The sequence below is a fragment of the Pundamilia nyererei genome, unplaced genomic scaffold (genome assembly GCF_000239375.1).
Source record: "Pundamilia nyererei isolate P.nyererei 1_Seehausen unplaced genomic scaffold, PunNye1.0 scaffold00004, whole genome shotgun sequence".
NCBI classification, from domain to species: domain Eukaryota; kingdom Metazoa; phylum Chordata; class Actinopteri; order Cichliformes; family Cichlidae; genus Pundamilia; species Pundamilia nyererei.
In genome coordinates this window covers 2,418,552-2,437,603 of record NW_005187405.1, presented here as the reverse complement: position 1 = coordinate 2,437,603, position 19,052 = coordinate 2,418,552, and the positions used below count along the sequence as shown (strand labels likewise).

Below are 19,052 nucleotides of genomic sequence, written 5' to 3'. Positions count from 1 at the left end.
AAAAAAAAAAAAAAGAAAGAGAATAGGCAGCAAATGGAAGAGTGCTTGGAAAGGTGCAGGTATGCTCTGGAGAGAAACCTGTAGAAACAAGATAGAATATGTGTGTGGATGGATGGGAGGCAGGTGTAGCAGTGACAGTGCAAGGTGTAGTGGCAGTTAAAGTAGATGATTTTGAATTCCTGTGGTCAACCATTTAAAGTAAAAGTTGGCGCAAAAGAAAGTTGAAGAAGAGAGTGAAGAGAGGATAGCAGAAAGAGCCAGGCAGGAGGAGAACAAAAGACCACAATGAGGGAGGAGATGCAGACGGTTGGTGTGACAGAGGATTATAGCAGAAATAGGATGAGACGGAAGCAAATGATCTACAACGGTGATCCCTAAAGAGAGCAGTTGAAAGAAGAAGACTGTGGAATAATGGACTTATAATCTTTGCTCAGACTGATCAGCAGCAATAATTGCTTAAGTAAGATCAGTGCCGATGTCTTTTATCCACTGCTTTGTGTTAACACACACCAGCAAACTGGAAAAACTTCTACATAACTAGAACTCCTGCACAAGGACAAAACTACACCTTTTTTAGATCTTTCTTGGATTGCAATGTATTGATTAAAAAATGTAAGAACTTTACAAACATTTTCTCGTATTGCATGCGAACAGCAAGTACTACAGATTCAAAGTGTAGTCATAAAAATCTGCACCAGTTTCATTTTCTCACCACACATCTTTCTGTGTGGCAGGTAGTCTGAAAATAGATACTGTTAGCCTGCCATGAAACCGGCATGATGTGGTGTACCACCATTTAGCTCACTGCTGGACGTTTCTCATGAAATTTATAAACCGAAATGAACAAAGAAGGAAATGAGGCAACCTAACAGCAGATTTGAATTCCGGGCGTTTGTTACTGACACAGAAACATGCTGGTGCAGCAGTACGATAAATCACTTCAGCGAGCTTTATGAAGAAGAGTGCATCTCAGCCGGTGAGTTTTGGTTTCTGATGGTTGACTTTAATCAGGAACTCAAAGTTTATCAGATTTTTCTTCTAGTTTTGACAAATTTCAGCGCTATCAGGAAGTCAGACACGTTACTTTGTTACAGTTACTGTTTCTCACAGTTTTTCTTAGCTGATACTTTACTGGCTGATGTCACTTGGCTGTGAATTGAGTTTCCCTCTTGGGGATGAAGAAGACAGACAGAAGCTCGTGTTGCATGTTTGGAAATGATTAGCTGAAAAGGCAGACTTAATTTCATTTTTTTGTTCTGTTGAACACAATATTGTGAGGCAGTCCTGTAGTTATTGGTGTGCAATAGTTGTCTTTGTTATGTATTGCCTGCTTGATAGTTTATACACTTGTTTCACTGTTTAAAAAGGGGAAGATTTTGAATAATGGTTACATCTGATTTGATTTATATACGACCATTTCACTGAAATTTATATTGCAAGGTATTTATATTTAGTCTTACCAGACAGTTATTTTCAAATAATGATGAAACTTGTTAACTGCTGCGCTAATATTTCTGAGTACATATGCAGAGGACATGACTGTAGCAACTCTAAGCAAAGTCAAGCGAGTGCCTTCTACGTTTTCACTTCTTCTAATCACTTCACTGTTTCCCCCACTTTCTGAACTCCAGGGTAGATACAGTAACACGTGAGGACATTTTGTGCTAAAAAGTAAGAGTTAACAGTTACTCCAAGGCAGCATTGTACACTTTAATGCACATATGTCATGAAAATATTCCCTGAAGAGTTGAAAATATATACAGTACACACGCTTTAATGAGTAACATGTGGATTATTATGACTGATTTGCTCGCTTATCTAGACAAGTAATTAATGTATTACTCTGTTTGATTCTAACGCAGGGCCACAGATACTGAACAATATGTCTGCAAATGAGACCGTTTGCAACATTACCACCAACTGTGCCACGAATTGCACAGTGGATTATCTTCAGGGTCTGGGTTATGCAACTTTGTTTCTTCTGGGTTTCCTGATAAATGCTGCTGCTCTGTATGCCTTCATTACCGTACGGCGCTCGTGGACAGACACGCACATCTATATGTTGAACCTGAACATTGCAGATTTTTCCCTCATCCTTTTCCTGAGCTTCAGGATTTACGATGCCTTCTCCTGCCTGCCTGTAACTTACTTTTGTACCTTTCTCATGTATGTACATTATATCAACATGTATGCCAGCATCTTCACAACAGCAGCCATCAGTGTCCAACGCTACCTGAGTATAAGATTCCCACTGCGTGCCAGATCGTGGAGATGGAAGAAACAGATAGCTTTTGCAGTGTGTTTGGTCATTTGGGTAATTGTGATAACAGCATGCATTATAGTCCGCAAGGACAACTATCCTGAAAAACTCTGGACATGTTTTGAACGATGTAAAAATATTCCACATCGTACATGGAGTATGACGTCAGTGATATTTATAGGTTTTCTCATCCCACTCCTGATCATCGTTTTCTGCTCCACTCGGATCATCCGTATGTTTTTAAAGGAGGCCGACAAGTCAGAGGAGAAGAAAAACATTGTTGGCATAGTCACAGCCAACATGATTGTGTTTATCGTCTGTTACACGCCGATCCATATCGCCTTTGTTGCTAACCTCTTTGACAAGCCACAGGAAGACTGGATATGCAAAAGCACTACTGTGCACAGGTATTTACTCTGGTCTGAATGGATTGCTGGCACAAATTGCTGTTTCGATTCCATCAGCTATTGTTTTTTATTGAAAGGCTTTTATTCAAAAGCACGTAACTCTTAAGGCAGCATTTGAGTGTGTTATTTAAAGAGGCAAAATACCGTAAAGTTCAGTTATATTTGAAGTCAAAAGTTAAACTAGAAGAAGATCTTATAGCCTGAGGCTTTGATAAATATGTAGAACACATGGGCAAAAATACAGGTCAAATGACCACAATGAGTCAGAGCTGCTGTTTAACTTAGGTAAATGTTTTTTCAGTCACAGATATCAGACAACAAGATGTATGCTTACTTAAATGTATTTCATTTAGGTGCTGTTTTGTCATCTCCACACACATTTTTAAGAAAATCTAATAGACCATAAAAACAAGAAAAGACAAATACTTTAGAAATCTGTCAAAAACATCCATCCCTCATGCATAATTTAAGTGAATAATCTGTGACTCGTATGGATGATTTTTTCTGACAGCTTAGATATATCTGACTGTTCCCTTGGTTGCCACGAACTGTTTGTAGTCTGCAACAGCAAAAGCTGATTACCATGCCTACCAATGCTTAACAAAACCAATCTAAGGACTTAAAGAATATTAACGTAAAACTCACATTTACTGCACATGTAGGCATGCTGGGAGTGGGTGTCCCATTCTCCACACTGATGGCACAATGCAAGAAGGGGCTTTCTAGTAAATTTCACCTGCTCTGATTGACATTTGCTGAAGACAAGTACCTGAAATCTCTGAGAATTAAAGTGAAGAAGCTGTGGTACACTGTGAGAATCATAGGAATCCACTTGATACATTTGGTTTTCACAAAAAGTTGGAATACCGCTGCTACTCTTTGACCATTTTAAAAATGTCTCTTGCTCTCTCAAGACATTTTTTGACTTTTAAAACATTGGTTCCATTTGAGTTACTTAGCAATGGAGCAGCTGATTGACTTATTGCATTAAAATAAATGTGATTTGTTCTTTTTTATGTATTATGACATATGATTCCTTTTTTGCAGAGGCAATTTTATAGTCTATGAAGTACACAAATATTCCTGGTTAGCTATGGAAATTTGTATTAGTTGCACAGCAAGATTAGTAGTGTTGACGCAAAGCAAGAAGGTCCTGGGTTTGAATCAACTGTCTGTGTGGAGTTTGCATGTTGTCTGTGGGTACTCTGGCTTCCTTCCTTCTAGTCCATGGTGATTTAAATTGCCCATAAGTGTGAATGGTTGTCTGTTTCTCTTTTAGGCCTGTGACAGGTTGTTGGCCTGTCCAGGCAGCTCATATGGTAAATGGCATCAACCCCTGTAAACCTGAATTGGATAAGTGGAAGAGAATTGATTTCTTTTTTTCCTTTTTTTTTTTTTTATCTGTGTTTATTTCCCAGTGACTCATTGGTATATATCAGTTGTCTTTAACACCTGGCTTGGACTGACTCAATAAATTGCTGTATTAAGTCTTAGTTAATGTGTGTTATGTATGTTTTATATTTGTCTTAAGCTAAAAAATATCTGTATTTTTTAAAAACCCATTATGTCTTCCGTGCTGTCTGTGTGATGTTCATAGCAAAACAGGAAAGGAGATAACAAAGGCTTTGCTTTGCCAGCTTTGCTACACACCTCTCATCAAAACATCAGTCTGTCTCAGGCGTATAGCAGCACAGACAGACAATTTGCACTTAACAGAAGGGGGCCCATGGGAGCTTGTGTCCTTCACTCCTTCCTGTGTGAAACCCAGGAGCACATGAATGCAGGCCAGTGTCCAGCTCCCTCTAGTGGCAAGAAAAGCACATGCTTGAAAGATTTTCCACTTCCTCTGCTCTGAATCTGTCTGCTCTGAAGCCTAAAGCTGCCAGTTTCGAGACAAATATGTCTCATTTAAAGAAAATAAACTGCGATAATGATATACACATCACTCTAGACGGCAGTGAAGCAATCATGCTGCATTAGTGACTGTGCATTTGTGTGTGCACTGTGTGCGTGGGCACGTGCATAATGACATGCATTTATTTTAATGAGTGCATTCAAAACCACACGCGACAACATTAGCAGTCAATTATATAATGCCATTTAATAGCAGTACTCCAAAGATTGATGATTATTATATCAGCAGTGGCTTAGCGACTGCAAAACTTGGCAGGCATCAGTCAAATGAGACGGCTCAGCTCAGACTGAGGTCAGGCCTGCGACTCTACTCTAATGACAGGAAGGAAACTGCTGAAGTCTGCGTTCAGCCAATAGTCACGTAAATACTGTACATACGTCTTATTCACAGTATCGTCACCGAAAAAATAGCCTCGCACTTCAGCAACCGCGCTGCCTTAGAAGAGCACGGATCCCCCTCCCCTCCCAATTTCCACACCCCCATCCCTGAAACCACACAGGTACACAATACATTCAGGATGGTTATTTACATTATTCACAAAGGTTATACAGAACAGCTCCCTTTTAGAAAGAAAAGGAAAGAAACCCCCACACAGTTTGTGCTTTTCCTTATTTCTGCACATTGTAATGGTGCCAAACAAAAGTGATTACATTCATTCACTCGGGATGCTGACGAGCGGTTTTCAAGATCCTCCAGTATGGCAGTTGGTTGACGATGACAGACAATCACCAGACTACAGACTACACAACGAAACGTCCATAATCAGGAAATGAGCTACACAGTGTTCCCTCAATGCACTTCAGTCCATTTGAGGGTTTGCTTATGAACTACTTATAAAACATTATTATTATTGTTAGATATCTGCTATTCAGTTCATGTCACGGCATCAGCGAAAACATTAATAATGTTGAAAGGGCATGACAGAGTATGTAATGTATGCTTACATATGTACAGTATATGGCGTGATGTATTAAACCTAAGATCAGGGTTTTTTTTCCCGGTCTGCTGCGCTTTCTATCTAAAACGTGTTGGAGATACATCAGCTGTAGAAAAGTCAGCCTTCTCTTGAATATAATGGAAGCACATTGCAGTTGCCTTGTGGCGCACAAAGTGCTGAAACACTACATTTGAAAGATTCAGCTGCAATATTTCTACAAAAAGTGTTACTTGGATAAAAAAAAGAAAAAAAAACAGCCCACAAACCTTGATGTAGGCAGTTTCATGGAGGAACCAAACTACATCAGCCACATATGTCACTATGCAGAAGGAAGCATCAGGCTCCTTCTCACCAATGATTAAACGTTACGGAGAAAATAGTTCCAATGACAAGCTGCTTACAGCAAGCTTTGTTGTTTTTCCGGGTTTTTTTTGAGCAACTGCATCATGATGTGTGGAAAGGGACAAAACTGCTGAGTTTTTATTTTTATTTTTGAAAAGCACAAGGAAATGGTCATCTCTTTCCATTATATTCAAGAGCGGACAAGTATTTCTATAGCTGATGTCTCTAAAGGAGCAACTCACACTATGGATAAAATAAAATAAAGCAAAGCAGACCAGAGGAAGAATACATACATTTAAGTAAAAGTAATTTACAAACAGACCCTCAAATAGTGTTTTTAACATTCAGCATCAGGAGCGTCACATGAAGAGAGCTGAAAAAAGTGTATTTTAACAGCAGTACAAGTCGGCATCTCAATGAAAAAAAGAAGAAACATTCATCGCGTTACGTCAAAGGCAGAATTATAAGAAGTATACTGCTATAAGTGAGTTCTTCAACACCACAGTACGTGAGGAAGGTGCACTGCTGACCTAAACTATGTTTTCATGGCACTTTTAAAGTTTCTCCCACTCTTTTTTTTTTTGCTTCATTAATCAGGCATCAGTAAATCATTCTTCATTTGGGTTTGGCACATTGAAGTAAAGAAAAGAAAAGAAAAAGACACCGGCGATGCGTAGTGTCTTGGACATTTCCATCTTGGAGCAGGTCACTGTGAGAATTTTCCACGTTACTCTTATAATGAGACAGTAAAATGCATATTTTTGTTTCCAAGCTGATGCCTGTCTATATTTTTTCTAAGTTACTGTTTGTCTAACATTATGGTCTCACCTAAATTAAAGTTTACTATGTACATATAAACCATATATTGCTGCTCGCTTCGGATTCAGCGCAAACCAGCATTCATTTGTCGTCTAGTAGACCGGAGGGTTGACCGTCAAGTCACCCAGTCAGCTGTAACAGATTCTCATTGTTTCCCACAGTAGTTTTAGTTCTTGCACCTTCATATGATCGTGTTTTTATTTCCTTTTTTCCATCTGCCCTCTTTATCTGGTCTCTGTTTTACTGCTGCAACACGTTTAAACCGTGTTGTGTTGATCTAAAGGCCGACCATTTCGTGGCACTGCGGACACTTTGATGGGCTGAATATATAGTCCCATTTGCCAGCTGAGAACATTTCCCCTCACCCCTGTTGGCTCTAAGATGAGCCAGAGGTTTCAATCATCCCCACTGTAACTGCCACTGTGCTCTGTATTACATCTGTGGGACCTTGACCCACTGTGAGCCTAAGGGGAAATCTTGCCCCGTAAAACTGGACTGCGTTCTATAATGCAGAGCTAATGAATGTGTGTGTGTGTGTGTGTGTGTGTGTGTGTGTGTAAGCAGAAAAAACCATAAGGTGACAGTGAAGGACAAGGTGTTCTTACACTGCAGTTCTTGTATGTTATATTCTCCAAAACGCCTCCTGCCTTTTTTTCATTTGTGATTTTTCTGTCAGTCCAGTGCTGTGGTGCAATCCCACCTCATGTCCTTGTGGAATTATTGGTTGTTAAAGAGTACATAGAGTGGAAGCAAGAAACGAATTGAGTGATGGACAGCTGAGATGCCGTCATTACAGAGAGCATGCATTTGGCAGGAATAGTGCTGACGTTCCAGTCCTGCGCCCTGCACTCCAAAGACGTGAGTTATGGTCCCATATCCCCACGAGACAGGTTAGAGGCATCTGGCACACAAGTCATGCTCCTTCGTATACACAGAATACTAAATACCCACCTGTACAAATACATGTACTTGTATGTGTGCAGCAAGGAGAAAGAGTGGGGAAAAAACTGAAGGACTTATAGGTTCAATATCTGTCTTGAGAGAATGACCATTTTTTTTCACCTGGAGCTTCAGATACTTTAAAGATGTTCAGAATTTCCAATTTCACTTCAAGTACCCAGTTGGCAATCACACCAACAGGTAATGCAGTGGGGAACAGATGGCTAGCAGTGTTGTTAATGCTATCCATGGAGGGAAAAGCATCCCACTATTGCAGGAGCATTCGACTGGCTCTGCAGTCAATCTGCACAGTGAACGCAGTATCTAAGTGCCACGTCCATTTTCATCCTCGTCCTCTCTGCTCCCCCCCTTCTGCTCTCTTTCCATCTTCTTTGCTCCCCTCTAGTCTCTCTCTCTCTCCCTGCTGCCACTAAGATCAAGAGAGGGAGGCAACTCTGCAATGCAGACACAGCAACAACCTCAGTCCATCTGACCAATTAATGTGAGCCAGGATATGAGCGGCAGACCCAGCAGCCAGTCATAAGGAGAGGCTCATCACGGGGTGAAAGAGGGGTTGCCCGAGAGACTGACAGAGAAGATTATGGAGTGGGGTAGTTGGCCGAAATGACAATGAAATAAAGATGTGGGGAAAAGAGAAGGGAGAGAGTGACAGGCAGAATAAAGAGTAAGGACATTTATGTAAACAAAACAAAGAGCCCTGGAAACAGAATTGGTTTCCTCCACAGTCACTGGCCAGCCTGAGTCCTGTCACTGCAGTTCTTCTTACCCATCAGCTGGCTGAGATCCACCAGCTCACCCAGCTCCCCTCGCTCCAGGGCCCCTCTCAGGAGAGCCCTGCTCAGCCCGGGGGTGTGTTGCTGGGACACATAAGCTTGGCTGCTGGGAGCGGGCATTGATGGGGGAGGCAGGGGGACGGGAACCATCCCGTGGCTGCTGAGGATGTATCCTTCCTGGGCTGGCCAACGCAAAGGCAGTGGCTCGCTGTACTCCATTGGTGCGCTGGGTGCTGAGACCACCCTCCGACGCTCAGGTGAGTCCTGGGGGGTCATGGGGTAAACATATTCTACTGCAGACTTCCTGAGGGGGGCTTTGGGCGTCCCCTTCGCTTTTTCTTGCTTGCTCAGACAGACATAGTGCTGGCGTGGCGTGTCATTCCCTCGGCTGTCGCCGCTGTGTCTTCCACCTCCGCCTTGCTGGAAGAGTCTGGTGGTCAGGTAAACAGAGGGGGGCATGCGACAGGGTGAACCCAGACCTACAGAACCTCCCCCGAGGTAGGTCTGACTTGTGTCCCACCCTCCAGAGTTGGAGTCGGACAGCCGCAGGCCTCTGCGTTTCTGCTGGGGTGTGTGCTCCGGAGTGGGCAGGAAACCGGGGTCTAGCTCTCCCGACTTCACCCAGCCATTGGGCATGACAAACAAGGTCTCCCCGCCCTGAGAGCAGGGGCGCTCCCCTCCTCCCTGCCGTGTCACGCTCAACACAGAGCCTTCCATCCCTCCGCCGCTACTCAGCAGGCCTCTTTCACGCCGCTGGATGGAGGCCTGGGAAGTGGTGCCATGGCGACGGTTTGCAGGCTTGTGGGCCATGATCCAACACACAGCAAGGCCCGAGAGCGCCGCCCCTATGGTGAATGCAGAGACTGCAGATGCCACGAGCAGGTTGAGCGAGACCAGGCTCTCCGGTTCAATGAGCAAACTCTGTTGGAGAATTCCTGAAGATTAAAAGACACAGTTACAAAGATGACATTCAGTAGAACTCTCCAATGACCGTCCTGTCTCAATGTGTGACCGGAGGCTGTAGTTTAAAATGATTATTATTACATATAGTCCTATTCTGTTACTTAGCACTTTCCCGTCTCGTATCATGATAGATCAAAAAATACAATACACTCCTAAGTGGTGATCATCATCTGCAGCATTATAGGATTTTCTTTCTGTGATGATTATGTTTCAGAGTAACTTCTCTCCAGTTTGGCCTTGAGGCTCCACGAGCTCTGTTTCAGAGAGGCCTGCACTTGTCATCAGCACAGCTAAGACTACAGCAGCTCCCTTTCTCCCTCTCCTCACACTTTCCATCCTGCTGCCTGGCCAGAGAGTTGCCCCTTTGCAGCAAGGCCTTACCTCAGTGTTTCCACCCAGCTCTAATAGCTCCCATCTGCAGACACAGCACCACATGCCTGTCTCTGGCTCAGCCTCTCCGACGTTTTCACCGCTTGGATTACAGTCTGACAGATGTGCAGCTGGGTATCACTGACTTCCAGTGCTATCTGTTGTCATATGTTATTTCAAGACAAATGAGTGTGGTGAGGGCTTGGAATGTGCTGCGTATCCCTTTTCTGTTGTTTTGTTGGAAATTCCGAACCAGCTAAATGGATTTTATGATGCTGAATCTGGGCTACAGCAAACGGAACACCTCGTAAAAAAAGAAAATGCTGTAGAGGAAATGCCTTTTTTTGGTGTTTTCCACTGACTCTGTGGATTTCAAAGCACGGTTCAAAGAGGGCCTCTGTGGTACTGCTGCAGTGACATCTGAGCCTCTCAACAGAAGCGGGATGTAGTGACATTATGCTCAGCCGTTTCCTGCTCGCGTACCAGCCGAACCCATTCCTCGCTATCAGATATATGACAAAACAAAACCTCATATGCTGAATGATAGTGCATTTCCAGTATTATCTACACACAGTTGCACAACTTTCACAATCTCCCTAATTAAAATGTCACTCTATGTCACACTATGTTTTAACCTGAAGGAAGTGAGACCGAAACCAGAATCTCACTTCTTCTTCTTCCAGCTCTCACAAACATACTAAAGTATTCAGTTTCCATGCTGAATGGATCTTGCTGAGCTGCGGAGTAAATCATGTTACATCCTTGATAATTAAAATTAACTTAATTCCAGAAATGACTGTCTGTACTCTCTCACTTGGTACTATCAGAACATAATGTTCAGTGACAAATAGGCAGGTGTAATGAGCGATTGAGCCACTAGGTGGAGCCTGCCCTCACTCGACTGCACACAACCAGCAGCATCCATGTCATAGTGCTGCAACCTACCATCACAGTCTCCGAGGTGGGAGGTGGTGTTTCCATACTCCACATCTTGCTGAAAAGGGAGTCTACGAGACAGAGAGATCACAGACAAAATAATCAGAGATTTGTTTTTAATAAAGACAGCACACAGCAGGAAACATGTTTCCTTAATTGTTATATAGACACATGAATACTCATGGAAGAGCGCATTGAATGAATTTTGATGCCTGACTTCACAAATAAATCATTTACAGCTAATCAATGAAAATCCGACCATTTTCATGCTCACTTTTGTGCAGAAAGTTGTATGTGAATGATGATGTTTGTTAGTGGGGATCAATAAAAACTGATATTGCACATATGGATCTAAGATTCGGTGTTATGACATTTTTGATCCCTTTATGGATTTTCTTTCTTTTTCTTTTCCACCCCTAAGAGGATCAAAGGGTGGGGAGCATGTGTTGTGATTTACAATGGTGGGAAAAGAGGGGAGAGGGGGAGGGGGGTCGTAACGTGTCCTAATAGCAGTGCTGGACCTCCATATGCTGTCAGAACAGCTTTGATGCCTCTTGGTATTGATTCTACTAGAGAAGACCATCATTCTCCCAAAAGATGCTCCCTAACTTAGTGTTTTGATTATGACGGTGGAGGCTGCTGCCTAACAGTATGTCCCATAGATATTTATTTAGGTCAGGCATACGATCTTCATCATCAGCAAACTGTTCGGTGACCCCGGTTACCCTATGGATTGAGACATTGTTACGCTGGAAGTGGTCACTGACATCAGGATAGAAATGTTTCACCATATAATAAAGGTAATCGTACTTCGTATTGATTTGCTGGGTCCCATCCCTCTAGCGGGAGGAGTGGACCCAAACTATGTTGGCAAAATGACCCCCATAGTGTAATAAAGCCAATGGAGTCCCTCTGATTATGGGTTTCAAAGACTTCATCAGTCTGCAGGTTCTGCATTTGATTCAGACACCTGTATTTTTAGTAAGAAATAATAAAAAATAAGCACTGTCTACTGGTCATTACAAAGAAATAACAAAATTAAATTAAAGGTTTAGAAAGGAAAGCAAACTGTTCACTGGTTTTCCTTTATCAACATGTGTATTGGCACAAACTTGCGAAGGGGTGACAGCCCAGACTTGGAGGTGGGGACAGCGGTTAGCACTGCTGCCTCACAGGAAGTAGGTTTTGGGTTCAAATCTGGGCTGTGGGTCTCTTTCTGTGGAATTTGCATGTTTTCCCTTCCATTTGTGTTAATGGTTGCATCTCCTAGTTTCAGTTGTGTGACTCACTGGTGGTTTATTCATGCTAACCTATATATATACATACATAGAGAGAGAGAGAGACCATTTAGGTCAATTAGCCTGTGCAGCTCATACTGATTTTGCAATTAGATCATCTTCATTTGGAGGCAGTAAACATTCAGTGTTGTGTGCATGTTTGTTGTCCTCACCGTGTACCGGGTCTTAGAAAGGAGCAAGTGCTGCCTCTGGTCCAGCCACAGTATGGATCCCTGGAGGCCAGACAGCTTCTACTCACACAACAAGCAAACAATCAAAACAACATCATTAAACATCATTAAAATCCTCAAATGTGAAACGTGTCTGTTTTGAAATATGCGGACAACCACTGAGATAATAAATCCTTGCGAGGGATTCATTTTTATACGCCGCAGACACACATATTCTATCAAATGGTTGCTTGTTCACACTATCTAAGTGTGATTTATCTGCTGTGGGAATCAGGTCCATGGCACAGTGTTCAAAACACCTTCCTCATATAGACAGATAAAATACAGGTGCCTCCTTTGTTTTCACAGTCAATCAGCCTCTTGTGTCAATTTAAATATCATTTGCTAGCAAAACAAATTTTCTCAAAATAAATATTAAACCAAAGTAGCCAGCTGTGACATGCATATCCAAAATACAAACATGCAAAAAATGAAAATAGAACTGTACATTTTAATTGGATGATAGCAGTACCAGGAAGTGAGAAAGCAGAGGAGAAATAAAAGTTGGCCAGAAAATAAAGCCTCGGCATATGGCAGCTGCTAAAGTGACCTAATTATTGGCCAAAGAAAGATTGAAGAAAAGGAAAATACTCTGAAAGGCAAAAGTGCCACTCACTTCATGCAGCGTGAGTGAAGGTGGCAGCGAGATGTGGGGACTCGGACCAGGCACGAGGGAAAGGCCAGCAGCAGAGTGTGGCTTGTTCGGTCCAGCGACAGAGACAGGAGCTGACGGGCCTGAGGAGAGTCCTCACCACATCTGGACACAGGGACAGAAAGTCAAGTCAGATGTAACATCTCTGCACTCCTCTTTTGGCTTCACATACAGTGGGATGCAAAAGTTTGGGCAACCTTGTTAATCGCCGTTATTTTCCTGTATAAATTGTTGGTTGTTACAATAAAAAATGTCAGTTAAAAATATCATATAGGAGACACACACAGTGATATTTGAGAAATGAAATGAAGTTTATTGGATTTACAGAAAGTGTGCAATAATTGTTTAAATAAAATCAGGCAAGTGCATAAATTTCGGCACCACAAAAAAAGAAATGAAATCAATATTTAGTAGATCCGCCTTTTGCAGAAATTACAGCCTCTAAACGCTTCCTGTAGGTTCCAATGAGAGTCTGGATTGTGGTTGAAGGTATTTTGGACCATTCCTCTTTACAAAACATCTCTAGTTCATTCAGGTTTGATGGCTTCCGAGCATGGACAGCTCTTTTTAACTCACACCACAGATTTCAATAATATTCAGGTCTGGGGACTGAGATGGCCGTTCCAGAACGTTGTACTTGTTCCTCTGCATGAATGCCTTAGTGGATTTTGAGCAGTGTTTCGGGCCGTTGTCTTGTTGAAAGATCCAGCACGGCGCAGCTTCAGCTTTGTCACTGATTCTTGGACATTGAGTGGAATCCATGTGTCCCTCAACTTTGACAAGATTCCCAGTCCCTGCACTGGCCACACAGCCCCACAGCATGATGGAACCACCATATTTTACTGTAGGTAGCAGGTGTTTTTCTTGGAATGCTGTGTTCTTTTTCCTCCATGCATAACGCCCCTTGTTATGCCCAAATAGCTCAATTTTAGTTTCATCAGTCCACAGCACCTTATTCCAGAATGAAGCTGGCTTGTCCAAATGTGTTTTAGCAAACCTCAAGCAGCTCTGTTTGTGCTGTGGGCGGAGAAAAGGCTTCCTCTGCATCACTCTCGCATACAGCATCTCCTTGTGTAAAGTGCACCGAATGGTTGAACAGTGACTCCATCTGCTGCAAGATGATGTTGTAGGTCTTTGGTGCTGGTCTGTGGGTTGACTCTGACTCTTCTCACCATTCGTCGCTTCTGTCTGTCTGAGATTTTTGTTCGTCTGCCACTTCGAGCCTTAACTTGAACTGAGCCTGTGGTCTTCCATTTTCTCAATATGTTCCTAACTGTGGAAACAGACAGCTTAAATCTCTGAGACAGCTTTCTGTATCCTTCCCCTAAACAATGATGGTGAACAATCTTTGACTTCAGGTCATTTGAGAGTTGTTTTGAGACCCCCATGTTGCTACTCTTCAGAGAAATTTAAAAGAGGAGGGAAACTTACAATTGACCCCCTTAAATACTCTTTCTCATTATTGGATTCACCTGTGTATGTAGGTCAGGGGTCACTGAGCTTACCGAGCCAATTTGAGTTCCAATAATTAGTTCTAAAGGTTTTGGAATCAATAAAATGACAACAGTGCCCAAATTTATGCACCTGCCTGATTTTGTTTAAACAATTATTGCACACTTTCTGTAAATCCAATAAGCTTCATTTCACTTCTCAAATATCACTGTGTGTGTCTCCTATATGATATTTTTAACTGACATTTTTTATTGTAACAGCCAACGATTTATACAGGAAAATAATGACTATAAACAAGGTTACCCAAACTTTTGCATCCCACTGTAAACACTTAACTATAAAGCTCTGTGCCCTTGCCATCATATAAAGGGTCTCAGCCGAATTTTGCTGTCAACATGAAACAATAGTTAATTTGATTATTTTGGTGCTTTCCAAAACAGAACTGGCACATGCACTCACCTGCCACTTTGAGATTCTCATCACGGACCTGCAGCCAACATAACTGCAGCAACCGTGTGATACCATCATGTCAAAATGGACTGAAATCTCTGAGGAATGTCTCAGGCACCTTGTTGAATCTATGCCATGAGTAATTACTGCAGCCGTGAAGGCAAAAGTAGATCCACCCTGATACCAGCAAGGTGTACCTAATAAAGTGGCCAGTGAGTGTACCTATAAATCACTGGTTCAGCAACGAAACATCATAACATCAAATATCCCTGATACGTTTGGCTGAATGATTTGTTGCTGTCAACCATTTCCATTGTTATTTTTTAATAATAATTTGAAGGTGCAAAAAAAATGTTTTTTTTTTATTAACATGTCATATTGGGCATTTTAGACAATGCACCAACATTTTTTGGGACAACTAAAACTTAACTGATTAATCGATTGAATAACCTGCAAATCACCTGAAGTCTGTCCTAAATAAACAAATAAACAAACAGTTGAATATTAGATACCTAGGCAATAAAAGTTTTGGCAGCTGAAAACATTTTCTAGTCACCAACTCCCTGTTGCAGCTACATTTTCACACGTAACTGCTGTGGGCAGAGTTGTTTTCAGTCACAGTAATCAGATTAACCAGGTGCTGAGTTGACATGCGTGGACAGTGAGATTATTGGTTTGTTGCATGAGAGATTGATAGGCTGTGTTCCAGTATCCTTCAGCCCAACCGAATTTAATGAGCTGGCGTTGTGAAAGTACCACGGCTAAGACTGCTGTCACTGCTGCTAAGAAAAAAAAAATGTCACCGCACTGCTTTAATTATACAGTCTATATGACTATACCTGTGATAGATACGGTCAAAGGCATGAAAGAATAGGCTTTTACTGTGAGATGGACTTCAGAAATGTAGAAAATCTAATATTTAATTAAGTATAAATGATGAAAGTTATTGGGTGAAAAGCACTGCTGCTTTGCAGTTATCAGCCAGAAGCAGTTACAGTGACTCGATATATGCCAAGGACAAAGATATCCTGCCTCATACTCACTTATCTGGGTTGAATCCCTCCACCTCCTCCAGAAAGACGCTGCTATGAGAGACAGAATCTCCACTGGGAATCATTAGGAACTTGAGAATGGTCCCACGGGTTGAACCCAGGAACAAGACTGTACGGTTCTTATGGGGGCCAGCTTCTGTGTCCACCACCATAGACGTCAACTGGTACCTAGAAACAGAGATCATTAAAAAGAAAAAAGGTGAATCGACTACATTTCCTATCCTATCCTGGCTGTTATTTTTCAGTTTATCCTTCCCTTCCCTTTTTTTTTTAGTTCTATAGAGCTACATGGATGCTGTTAAACAACTGAGTCACTCTGTGTACCGTCCCATAGTCTTGACCACCCAGGGTCTATGTCCCAGCAGCGGAACTGTCTCATCCATGAGCGGGTGGGTCTTGACAAAATTCAGCACCTCATCTGGCAGTGTGGTCGAGGAGCTAAATCTGGATCCCTGCACTGCACATCCTCCTGGCCTGCAGACAGAGGGAGAAGTTGAAAAGCAGTCCGAGAGAAAAGCCAGAGGAGATTCTTTTTTTTTCATTTGCTGGAGGCAGTATTAGAATATTTGGTGAATAGTTGTGAAATAGAAGTAAAACTGACAGTTGGAGCTTATAGGAGGACTTTACTGAATGTGAGACAGATGCTTAGACAGCAGCACTGCAGTACTCTGCTTACAAGTCCTGCTTACATACACTTTGCATAATAATACCTTGGTTTAGGCACGGCTTCATCTGGTACAGGTGTCCAAATAGACTCGGGGGATTTTTGCTCCTTAAAGCGTCCCTCAAAGACATGAGCGAGCTGCTGCATGTCAAACACACACACCGCAGATCCCGGGATGCTACCAAACACAGGGGGAGAGGACGGTGATGAGAAAACAAGAGCAACATTACATTTATTTGGGTATTATGTGTCCCGTGGTACCTGTTGGGTGGCGTGGAGAAGAGACCCAGAATGACATCTCGTCCCTGCATGCGGATGATGCCACTCGTGGCGTGCAGGAGGTTGAAGTAAAAGTGCGAGTCTCCGGGGACGGAGCAGTTGAGCCGCGCCTTTAGAAACGTGGTCCACTGTTTCTCCAGGACGCGCTGGGAGCCACCCAGGTCTGATTTACACACACGGGCCACGCGGGACACCATCACCTAGAATAAGAAGGGAAAGTTTAACAAAAACCCTTCAGACTAAGCAAGAAGATGGAAGGAGAAAAAGGGAAGGAGAGCACCTTCTCCAGATGATGAAACTCCATGGCCATCTCTCTGAAGAAGAAGTAAATATGAGGTCCCCACTCCATGGCACTCACAAAGTAGGGCTCTGAGAAATTCAAATGAGAAAAACACCACAATCACAGTTACAGCACAGTCCCTGGAGTCAAACAAGGCTCCGCAACCCCTGATATGGGGCTGCAGTGAGAGTCGCATCAACATGGACCGCTGCTGTCCACCAGCCTCGCTCATTAAATATACATGTCCTCTTTAATTTATCGTTGTGGGTTAAGATTATACACATTACCTATCATTTATTCATCCAGCACTGTGCCAGCTTTGACCTGCCCCGGCTTGTTTTCTTCTCCATGGAAAACAGGCGCTTCGCTGCTTGGTCCAAGGCTTGTTAAAACCTCGACTCTGTGGAGTCTGACTAACCTCAATACATCACTCTGCCCGGACATGTTCCACTTATGATAAAAATCGATAAAACGAGAGCCTAATCGTGTCTGGTTTTGCCAAATTTAGCTTGCTATTTAACTCGCCCAAATTGTCTTGTGCACCTGCGAGCCACTTACAAAAAGATAGCAATGACAGTTTTTCAATTCTCTCTTATTTGTTTTGTGATTGTCTCTTTGTCTGGCTCTGGAGGGACATTTTCAATATGTCTGTTTCTAAAAGTACCTCGGAACCATTTGGAGTCGTGCTTGACTGTGCGGAGGGCAGGGCTGTCGCCGAGGCTGCGATAGATCACTGCGTCGATGGCCAGGAAGTCTGTCACGGTGCCGGTAAAGAGACTTCCATCTGACGGAGAGACGCAGGGAGAGAGAGAAGGAGGAGAAGAAGAAAAGAAGGTGAAGATACAGATAGAGCGATAGCACAAGGTCGGGAAGATTAAAACCAAACAAGCAATGCAGCGAGAGGTCTGACTATAAATCATTTGCAAAGGTAAACACAAGGGCACAGACGTTTCAATGTCTGGAGCTGGAAACTGAGTCTGATGTCGGCAACAAAAGCGACATTTTTCATCTTTACAGAGCAAAGCCGAGATGCTACCTGCAAATAAAGCCACATTGGCATGTCGTGGATCATATGGGCACCGTGCCATCCCACTGATAGGCTCTCCCACCATTTCTAGACTGTCTCTCTGCAGAAGGAATAAAAAAAAAAAAAGATAAACCAACTGGCAGATACACAAAGAAAGGGTGGATGACAGATAGACGGATACTAACAGTGTAGTTGGCACACAGAGGGTTGAAGGCATTTGTTCCGCATACAAACAGTCCACCGTCCTGCTTGAGTAAAACCTTGATGAAATTACGACACTCTCCCTGTAGAAAAAACAAACAGACCAAACAAAAGGAAATTATTATTACAGAAGGAAGGGGGGTAAACCTACAGGGCACTCAAGGTGACAAAGAGGGTTTTGAACAAAGCCGCTACAAGACTGTCAGCGTGAAGTATGAAGAATGCAGCTTAAAAACAGCCCTGAGAGGAAATAATACTCTCAACCCCACTCCATCTGGAAGAACAACAGGACGGGCACTTTATAGTAGTCTTCAAAGTGGAGGCTGCTGATTGAAGTTTAAAGATGCTACCAGAGAGTCGGAAACTTGATGATCCTTTCCTCCCTCTGTGATAGTATTTTACCACAATGTCTGATGGCGTGAACTTGAAAACACAGAAAAAATACCTGTGCAGGTAGATGATTAACACTTGTGCTTTTCGGCAGCTCCGTATTTATTCGTCAGATTGGAAATAACTGACAGGATCGTTTCCCTTGAAATCACTTTCTTGTCAAGAGTCTCATGCCAGCTACATTGGATTGGCTTAAAGACTGAGAACAGGAGAGTACAGCTATTCCAGCACTGTCCAAGATCAGTTGCATCCACCTACCACCACCACCTCTATAACACCGTTCATATACCTCATTTGCTTAATCTCAAAACTCAGAACTACCAGAGATAGATAGATAGATAGATAGATAGATAGATAGATAGATAGATAGATAGATAGATAGATAGATAGATAGATAGATAGATAGATAGATAGATA

The 19,052-nt window shown here is 42.6% G+C and overlaps 2 protein-coding genes across 2 annotated transcripts in view; one reads left to right on the top strand and one right to left on the bottom strand.

Moving 5' to 3' along the window:
* Positions 1 to 795: 795 nt before the first annotated feature.
* LOC102212177 (G-protein coupled receptor 35) lies at positions 796 to 4,221 on the top strand. The gene is made up of 2 exons (XM_005721139.1): positions 796 to 976; positions 1,863 to 4,221. The coding sequence occupies exons 1-2, from the start codon at positions 856 to 858 to the stop codon at positions 2,771 to 2,773; spliced, it is 1,032 nt and encodes a 343-aa protein (XP_005721196.1). The 5' UTR covers positions 796 to 855; the 3' UTR covers positions 2,774 to 4,221.
* Positions 4,222 to 4,749: 528 nt separating this feature from the next.
* LOC102215107 (semaphorin-6B-like) overlaps positions 4,750 to 19,052 on the bottom strand; it is a 16,951-nt gene continuing 2,648 nt past the window's right edge. Inside the window, exons 2-13 of the mRNA XM_005721533.2 lie at positions 18,230 to 18,392; positions 18,054 to 18,144; positions 17,682 to 17,801; positions 17,018 to 17,106; positions 16,720 to 16,937; positions 16,505 to 16,636; positions 16,119 to 16,268; positions 15,786 to 15,962; positions 12,805 to 12,945; positions 12,132 to 12,209; positions 10,691 to 10,752; positions 4,750 to 9,348 (exon numbers count right to left, since the gene is read on the bottom strand). Coding sequence (XP_005721590.1) covers positions 8,366 to 9,348; positions 10,691 to 10,752; positions 12,132 to 12,209; positions 12,805 to 12,945; positions 15,786 to 15,962; positions 16,119 to 16,268; positions 16,505 to 16,636; positions 16,720 to 16,937; positions 17,018 to 17,106; positions 17,682 to 17,801; positions 18,054 to 18,144; positions 18,230 to 18,392 — 2,404 coding nt within the window. The 3' untranslated portion in view covers positions 4,750 to 8,365. The remainder of the gene's footprint in view (positions 9,349 to 10,690; positions 10,753 to 12,131; positions 12,210 to 12,804; positions 12,946 to 15,785; positions 15,963 to 16,118; positions 16,269 to 16,504; positions 16,637 to 16,719; positions 16,938 to 17,017; positions 17,107 to 17,681; positions 17,802 to 18,053; positions 18,145 to 18,229; positions 18,393 to 19,052) is intronic.

Excerpts from the sequence above, each read along its gene's own strand:
- LOC102212177 (XM_005721139.1), top strand. The coding sequence starts at position 856 with ATGAGGCAACCTAACAGCAGATTTGAATTCCGGGCGTTTGTTACTGAC. Across the intron at positions 977-1,862 it reads AGAAGAGTGCATCTCAGCCG|GGCCACAGATACTGAACAAT; the intron begins GTGAGTTTTGGT and ends ATTCTAACGCAG.